The 9,527-nt window shown below is 49.2% G+C and overlaps 1 protein-coding gene across 2 annotated transcripts in view; it reads left to right on the forward strand.

The window, feature by feature from the left end:
* Window positions 1-7,011, forward strand: part of LOC138526210 (pyrimidine-specific ribonucleoside hydrolase RihA-like) — a 517,957-nt gene extending 510,946 nt beyond the window's left edge. For both annotated transcript variants that reach the window (XM_069636677.1, XM_069636678.1), the window contains one exon: window positions 191-7,011. In XM_069636677.1, the coding sequence (XP_069492778.1) occupies window positions 191-535 (345 nt within the window). In that variant the 3' untranslated portion in view covers window positions 536-7,011. The remainder of the gene's footprint in view (window positions 1-190) is intronic.
* Window positions 7,012-9,527: the final 2,516 nt, after the last annotated feature.

Here is a 9,527-nt window from a genome sequence, read left to right on the forward strand (position 1 = left end):
TTAATTTATTAACTTTTTATGGTAATATTAAATGAATGTATGCCAATCCTATGTAAACAGATGATTTAGGGTTATAGGAACAAATATTTTTGCTCTAGGGGACACTTGAAAAATGCTCACTGAATGCCTGAGTGTGAAAGACAACATTCCAAGTTATATCAAATAACAAGTATGTTTCTTACGTTAACAGGCTTTTTTGGACGAATGGATGGCACAGGACTCCAGAAAAGCCACCTTTATGAAGAGAATTTTCTCCCACAGTTTGGAATTTACTAAGGCATGCAATAATCCAGGAGAGATCTATACTGGAGGATTTATACCGTGTGACTGCTATGCTATGGCTGCCGCTATCGATGGCAGCATTGTCCATGAAGTCATAGAGTGTGGAGTTAGCGTGGAGATGAAAGGAGAGTTCACCAGAGGAATGATGGTCATGGATATGCTTAACAAACTTAAGAAGAAGAACAAGGCCCTTGTGATCAACACAATTGATCTAGAAAAGTTCAAAGCCCTACTGATGTCTGCTTTGAAATGACACTGAACACTATTGGGTAGAAGCTAAGTTTACATTGTCACATTTATTTTCACTTTTGTAAATTCTTTTGTAGTCTAATCACTTCCTTCTAGAGCTATAGAATCATGCTGAGCGTCCACATGAGAATGACTAGGCTGTACATTTTGTGACTGACATCACACCCACTATAATGACACGTTTACTAGTGGGAAATATATATATTTTTTTTTAAATAGATTTTTATTGATTTTTCAACACAAACAACGATACAAACCAAACAGCAGTGCAATAAACAATATTCCAATAAACATTTAACCATTAGTGCGCACTACTCCCCTGATCCCTCCCCCCTCGCGAGCCATTTTCCATGTCTTGTTCCGCTTCTGTTGCACATGAGCGAGCATCGTCATCATCTGGATCTCCCAAAACCCCTGTCCCGAATATGCAGGATATCAATGTCTTCCATGCCATCAAAGAGCCCAGTTCCTCCTCCCAAGACATACAACTCGCCTCTTGCCACACCGCTGTCTCAGCCTCCGCCCATTTCTGTAGGTCATTCCACCACACCTCAACCCGTGGCTTGCTACATTTTTTCCAGCCCATGGCTATTCGTCGTTTGGCCAGCACATACGCTAAGTCTTTCAGTTTGCTTACATGTTTCTGCTGCCGAGGTCTGGGAAACCCACCCAGAAGGCATGCCCAGGCGGTGTCTATGGCAAACGTGACCCCTCTCTCTCTCAGCTTGCGCGCCGCCTCCCTCCAGAACCCCTCAATCACTGGGCACGCCCAAAACATATGCGTCATGTCCGCATTTTCTTCGTCGCATTTGGGGCACGCCTGTCTGCCTGCATTCCGAAATTTGGATATCCTCAGAGGGGTCATGTACGCTCTGTGCGTGACGTACAGTTGTATTTGCTGCAGTCTGGCATTTCGAGACACTTTCCCGTGGTACCCCAAAGCCCGTTCCCACATCCCATCTCCCATTTCGATCCCCACCTCACTCTCCCATTCCAATCGTAGGCATGTCAGTTCCTTCCCAACTTTCGACATCACCATCTCATACAGCCTAGAAATTTCATGTCCCCCTTCCGTTGTATCATATATCCCCGCCATCGTAACCTCCGATTCGTCTGCCATGATATTCTCAGGCCACAGTTCCCGAATTTTCTTCCCCAATCTGTGGTATGTAACATATTGGCCTTCGTGCAATCCAATCTCCTCGCTAAGTTCCACAAACCCCTTAATAGCACCCTCCTGCCACACATCGCCCAATGTCACCAACCCCACCGATTCCCAGTAGGTCCTAATAATCTCCCTCAGCTGTCCATCCACCCCCGCCAGGGCAACCAGTGGAATTTGCGGAGAACACGGAAGTGGGTCACCCATCATTGTACATGCCCGTCTCCACACCTTCCACCCCAGCTTCACCATCGCCGGGTACCTTCTCGTGACAGCCTCGGGCAACCAAATGACCTCCTTTAAGAAAAATGGGGCACAATCTTGCCCGAATAGTCTGAGTTCTGGGGTCTCTTCGTCGGACAGCCATTTAGACACAAACTGTAGTTGGCTCGCTATGTAATACGCCTCAAAGTTTGGGAGTTTGACTCCCCCCTTTTCATGAAAGTTCTGTAACTTCCAGAGCGCTACTCTGTTACGAGTACCATGCCACAGAAACTCTCTGCAAACCCCATTTATTTTAGCGAAAAAACCCTTAGGGATCATGTATGGGATGTTGCTAAAGTAATGTAGCAGCCTAGGCAGAACTACCATCTTGATCATCGCCCCACGCCCCATCATCGCTAGGGGCAACTTCTGCCAAAAGCTCATACATGCGCGTATCTTCTCAACAGCCATCTCTGTGTTGCGCTTGTATTCTTCCTCCACCGTGTGGTAGATATCTATTCCCAGGTAACGGAATGTATTGACTGACCAGGGCACCTGGAGCACCGGCAGCCGCTCCGTGGGAACACCCCTATAGCAGCCCAACGGGAAAATGTACGATTTCTGGGGGTTGACCGCTATGCCCGACAACCTCGCATATCTCCCCATCACGTCCAGGATATATTGTAAATTCTCCTCCGGATGACTCAAGTACAATAACAAGTCATCCGCATACAGGGATATCAAATGGTTTTCTCCCCCCACCTCAATGCCCACTATATCATACTGCTGCCGCAAGTACAGTGCCAGAGGCTCCAGGGCCAAGATATACAACATCGGGGACCAAGGACACCCCTGTCTAGTGCCTCTACTAAGCTGCCATCTCTCGGATATAATCATGCCCGTCCGAACTCTAGCCAGCGGAGCGCTGTACAGCAGCTCTGCCCATCTAATATATCCTGGTCCCAGTCCGTATTCTCTCAAGGCCGCCAGCAGCCACTTCCAATTAACCGAGTCGAAGGCTTTAACAGCGTCCAACGACACTATCGCCATTTCCCCATCACTGTTAGATCCCATTTCAATCACCCGGTGGAGTCGTCTATGGTTTTGGGCAATGTTTCTCCCCGGGACATATCCCGTTTGGTCCGGGTGTACCAGTTTGCCTATCACCCTCCGCAGTCTGTTGGCCAGGACAGCCGTTAGTATTTTGCTGTCCTGATTCAGCATAGATATTGGTCTGTACGACCCACAACTATGCCCGGGTTTATTAGGCTTAGGGAGCGGTATAATAATCGCTTCCCTGAGCGATTCCGGCAACCTCCCCTTCTCGAACGCCTCATTAAGCATATCAAACATCGGGGGGAGTACTTCCGCTCCAAAAGTTTTATAAAATTCACTGGGCAGGCCGTCCGTTCCTGGGGTCTTGCTAGTGGGTAGCTGCCGGACGACCGCCTCCAACTCCCCTAGTGTTATTGGGGCATCTAGTTCCTCTCTCTCCTCCGTGCTCATCCTGGGCAGCCCGATATCTTGCAGGGTCTCCAACATTTCCTCCCGGTCGCCGCCACCCGGATCCCCATACAATGCTTTGTAGTAATTTACGAATTCCTCATTGACACCCTCCTGGGTATCTATCTGCTCCCCATCCTCTCTAATTATTGTCCTAATCGGGGGCCTCAGGGTTTCTCTTTTATATAACCATGCCAAAAGACGACCCGTTTTATCTCCTCCCGCATGTTGCCTTTCAATATACTTTTTGTAATTTAGATTACAGAGCCTCCCCCAATGTTCTGTACACTGCTGCTGCAGTTTAAGCACCAGTTCGTTATCTATATGCTCGCTCTTCAGCACCTTTTCCAGCTCTCTCTCCGCCTTCTGTAAATCGACCAGGGCCCCATTCTGCAAACCTTTCGATTTAGCAATCGCCACCCCTCGTACCACAACCTTAAAGGCCTCCCACAGAGTTCCCGCCGAGTCAACGCTGCCAGTGTTGGTATCGAAATAGCTAACTATTTCCTCCCGCATGTCTTCCCTAAAAGCCTGGTCTTTAAGCGCCTCTGCGCGCAGGCGCCACGTCGGGATCCGCGCTCTGGGGCGGCCATATTGCCATCCCACCACCATAGGCGAGTGGTCCGAGAGGACCCTCGCTCTATATTCCGCACTAGACACATCCCCCAAGACGTCCGACGTGGCAAAAATATAGTCTAGCCTAGTGTGCAACCGCTGCGGGGCCGAGTAATGCGAGTACTGTCTCTCATTGGGGTGCTTGGTCCTCCACACGTCATCGAGCTCAAAGTCCCGCAGCAGCGTCCGCAGCACCCGGGCTGCCGGGGCGGGCCTAATCACCTTATCGTCGGATCTGTCCATCCCCGGGTCCAACACACAGTTAAAATCCCCTCCCCAGAACACCGCACTCCCCACACACCAACTCAAGTTGGTACTCATGGTCCGGAAGTACTCTGCCGTGCCCTGGTTCGGGGCATACGTGTTCACTACACACATCTCTCTGTTCTCGACTACCCCTCTCACCATAGCCAGACGCCCCTCAGTATCCACACGTTCCTGCTGCAGTTGAAACGGGACATGCGGCGCCACCCAGATCAGCACGCCTCTAGCATAAGCTGAGTACGCGGATCCTACCACCGTTCCACCCCACTTTTTCTTCACCAGCTCTAATTTGTCTCGGGTCAAATGCGTCTCTTGCAGTAATGCGACGTCTATCTTTTGTCGCCTCAAGTACAACATAACTTTGTTCCGTTTAAGATAGCTATTGAGGCCCCTGACGTTCCATGTTAACAATTTTAGCTCCCCCATGATGTACTGATATCTTGCACTCTCCCCCCCGACCATCCCTGCTCGTTCATGCTATCCAGAAGTCTCATCCAAAATCTTCCCTCAGGGCTCGCGATCCCATTCAAACCTCCCAACACTATGTACACCCCAACTGCCCCCACACCCCCCATTCCCCCTGCCCATCCCCTCCCCCCCAACTCCCTCCCCAACTGTTGCCCAGCTCCATCCCGGGAACTCAGGCCCCCCCACATCTAGTTCCGGCTGTTACACACAGAGCCCAGTAGGGTAAAGTCGCCCTAGCGGCCACTTAACTAAGAAATACTAAACGGGGGTGAATGGACCAGCCCCGAAAGGCTCCCATGTACGACAACAATTACAGTGCAAACAGTGCATTTAACATCCAGTTCCAGGCCCGACCTCCCCAGGCCATAGCAATAACTATAGTCAAGTCCCATAGTCTCCGGCAACACCCTCTCTCGTCGTAGAGCACTTATCTCTCATTGCCACCTTCATCCGCCCGGACCTCCGACTCCTGGGGGCTGCCCTGCATGTCCAGCCAACCCATGGCTTCCTCCGGTGACTCAAAAAACAGGGATCTATTATTGTGGATCACCTTTAATTTGGCCGGGTAGAGGAGCATATATTTCTTCCCTGCCTCTCTCAATCTTCTCTTGACCGCCCCGAAGTTCATCCGACTCCTCTGCACCATCATGGTGTAGTCTGGGTAGGCCGTTATAGTGGCCTCCCCCCTTTTGATGGTTCCTCCTTTACGAAAATGCTCTAAAATCCTTTCCCGGTCACGGTAGTTAAGGATTTTGGCTATCATTGGCCTGGGCGGACCGCCCGGTGGAGGCCTCCTAGCCAATGCTCTATGTGCTCGCTCCACCGCAAAACCCTGCGACAGCGCACCCCCGGTGATCTCTTGGAGCAACATATTTTCAATGAAGTCCGTGGGGTTATGACCCTCCAATCCTTCCGGGATGCCCACAACACGGATATTGTTCCTTCGGGCGCGCCCCTCCGCTTCTTCGGCCCTGTTCTCCAAGTTGCGTACTTTCTGTTCCAAAATATGCAGATCGGCCTTGTGTGAGGCACAATCTGCCGTGTTGGCGCTGCCCTCCTTTTCCAGACTCTCTGTGCGCTCCGATAGGGCCTTCACATCCTGTCGAAGTAGGTTCACCTCCTCCCGAACTTCTCCGACTTTGAGGTCGAGCGCTGTTTTCAGGTCCGCCACCACCATTTCAAGCTTGGTCTCCCAAGCGCTTTTCAAGTCCGCTTTCAGTTCAGCGAGAGCAGCCAGCACGTCCTGATTTGGGCTAGCCGCGGCCATGGGTGGCTTCTCCTTGGTCCGAGCACTCTCTGGGCCCGTCGGTGTCTTGGTAAACTCGTCCAATGTGGGCTGTTTTGCTCTCTGTCTGACGGCCTTGTTCGCCATTCCACAGCCGCTGTAAGCCGTGGGCCCGTACACGCGACCCCGTCGTAGGATCAGCCACTATCCGAGTGTCCCCCAAAGGTCAGGGCCAAAGCACGTAGTCCGTTGCACCAGTCAGCTCAGGCGGGTCCTAGTGCCGACCGCCGACCGTCGCCGACCGTTTCCCAGGCCCGCGTTAGGTCATCGGTGCCCACAGAGACGCGCTGACGCTCTCCCAAAGGCTTATCTGTATCTCCACGGCCTGCACCGCCCACGTCGCCGCCGATCACCGCGAGGGTGTTCCTTTCAACGCGTTTGTGTCCCCTCCATTGTCCGGTGTGGCCGCCATTTTCACTCCGTCCGGTCCGCGACTCCAGGAACTTCGATGGCATTTATCTACCGTTGCCGGGCTTGTGGAGGTTTCAGCTCTTCCATAGTTGTGCAGCTCATATTCATGGACAGGTACTCTCGTTTCTGGCCCGCGGGAGTTAGTGCCAATGCACTATTGCACAGGATGAATGTAGGATCTCCGGGAGCTCTCCCAAGAGCGCGTCCTCTCACATGGCTTCCAAGCCACGCCCCCCCCTAGTGGGAAATATTGCTTCCAGATCTTATTAATATGAAAAACATGTAGATTGAAGCTAGGGGTTTAGAGCTTTCAATCATTCTTATGTATCCATTTCTGAGAAATATGCAAGTAAAGTAACTTTGGAAAGTCTTTTGATTTCATTAATAACCCTATTATGGAATGGATATAGTAATGTATACCCATTTATTTTATTAATCAGTTTGTTATTGATGTACTTAATATTTTATTGTAAACATTTTACAAAACAGACGGAAAGCTATTTTAATTAATCTTCCTTATTCAAATGTTATTTTTGGGATATTTTAATAAACTAGTTTTGTTCAATGATTGCCTTGGTTGCCTTGGTTACATCTGTGTACAGTCCAATATATTTGTTTCTTCAATACAAAATCTTATAACATAAATAATGCAACCGAATAGGACTTTTTTGTGGCTCTGTAACATAAAGGTCCTTAATGATGCAACGTATGTGGGTGTTTCCAGATGCGAAACACAGCAGGCAAATGAAAAGAGCTCTGTTCGCTATGAAGAGCAGCAAAATGAAATCAGACCTCATTAGCAGAGGATTATGTTATGTTATATGGCATTTGTAAAGCACCTACTGCCATTGGTATGGCCTCGAAGTGCTGTGGGAATGAACATGCTGGGAAGGAGCTAGCGCCCTCCTTCGTTCTCAAGCACTTTAGAATTAGGCAAGACTTCTTTTGACTGTTTCTAAGCACTAGAGCACTGAGAAAGCCTTTTTCATGCAAATATAATCACACACAGACATGGGTGGGCACTAAATGAAGGTAGTTAGTATTTAAATATAAGATGTAAATAACTATTAGCTGAATACATTTGTAAATGTTATTCTATTTAGTTTTAAAATCTCAAAGCACAGTTGGAGTCAAAAATACTCCCCCTCCCTTCCCGGAAGGAATGTGGCCTGTGCTAAAAATGGGTGTTGCGCCACTGAGGCTAAGCTCTGGCTGAGCACACAAAGTGGCTGAGCAGCTGTTTGCTGTCTGTCAAAAGCCCATGTATGCTAAATGGGGATTTTAACATGCATGTTAAAATGCACGTTTGAACGGTTAGGGACAGAATACACCGTTCAGGGAGCAGAGTTCTTTGCCCCATCCTCATTTCTGTACAGATTAAACTTGTTATCCTTGCAAGATAAAGACTCTTGGCCTTAATTCCCTAGAGGGGTGAACTTTAATCTAGTGTGAGCGTGATTAGGGGTACCTGTATAATTAAGGGGTACCCCTGTAAGTTGGGCTACCTTGCAAACACCCTTCGGAGGACCGTAGTCCGAGATGTGTGATGTGAAGGAAGGATTTCTAAAATGCGTGTGTGCATTTTTAGCCAGCACGAAGGTAAGTATGGAGTGGCTAGGTCCCTAATAGCAGCCCATTGGTACCAGATGAGAGTATGGGTGCTGTGACAGATTTGTCAGGGGAGTAGGTGAGTGAAGGAGACCGATTATGTGAACAGGTGGACCGAATTATTTTCGTGGGACTTAGCTGTATTCCATTGGAGGTGGTGATGTATACTTTGGTGGTGTGAGAAACTTGAGGGTATTCTCACACCTACTCTGCCTGGATCCTCTGCTCAGGTGGCCAGGGAAAGCCCATCGTTCTTGGATCCTGACCCTGGGGGTGGAGAAGCGAGGGAGAATCCCCTGGGTGGAGGGTCCTTGGGGATTGGGAGTGGGATGCCCACAGGAAAGACATAGTATCCCCCTTTACTTGTTGAGGACCACTATAACCCTCCCCCGACCTTTATAGGTTACTATAAAGTGTTCCCCTCATTTCCCCACATATGACATTTGATAGTACTGGGACGTGGAAGAGGCGATTAAGAGTAATGAACATTATAACATTTCACCACTTTAGTGCTGGGAAGAAGAAGATGCCTGCAGAGTACTGTAAGTGTAAGGCATGTCCCTTTAATTATGGTCCGGCAAATCCAATTAGACATTTAAACCTGCAGCAGGTCAAGGGGCTGTAGGTGTATAAAGGGAGACCAGTGGAACAGAGAGAAGAGGAACAGAGGGTCCTGTGTGGGAAAGACCAGCAGGGTACCCAGATTGAGAGGAGGCAGCCGTGGTGGGACAGGAGAAGGAGCCAGGTTGCCGGCGAATACCCCAGATGACTCGTGGGCCCAAGACCAGTAGGCTGTGCCGTGCCACAGGTGGGGGAGCCTCCACAACAAAGAGTGAGCAGCAGGAGCTGCTAGTAAGGGGAGGACGCTGTCCGCATCCGGAGAGAACCCTTTGAAGTTGCTGGCGTTCCAAGGAGAATACCCGGCATGCGAGCAGGGCTCACAAAGGTTGGCCCGCCGGCCTCGCAAGCAGAGAGGAAGTGACAGGAGCCAACGGAAAGAGACACAGATAGTTGATGAGTGTCAGGGAGAGCACTTTGGCACTGCAGCGCTCCTAACGGACCGTAGATAAATAACGGTCCCTGAAAGTAAATACAATGAATGCATATTGAATATTCAACTGAACATAAACCTGAAATTAAGTAAGCATAACGAATGCACTGAACCGAATGGAAACTTAACATCAAGCATAACAAATGCATCTTAAGTACCGAACTGAATGGAAATATGAAATTAAGCATAACGATGCATATTGAATTCCGAACTGAATGGAAACCTTAAATTAAACATGTTGAATACATATTGAACACTGAAGTGAACTTTTATGAGTGAAGTCAGTGCGGCAAGGCCAAAGACTGGCAAGAGGTGTGTGACACATGATGGCAGAGCCAAGAGGCTAACAAGAAAAAGCCAGAGGAGTTTCAAACTGCACATAAAAACCAAGAGGCCGATAAAGAGTAACTGAGTGAAAGTGACTT

Source organism: Ambystoma mexicanum, chromosome 7p (genome assembly GCF_040938575.1).
Source record: "Ambystoma mexicanum isolate Mex_15411 chromosome 7p, UKY_AmexF1_1, whole genome shotgun sequence".
In the NCBI taxonomy this organism is placed as follows: Eukaryota; Metazoa; Chordata; class Amphibia; order Caudata; family Ambystomatidae; genus Ambystoma; species Ambystoma mexicanum.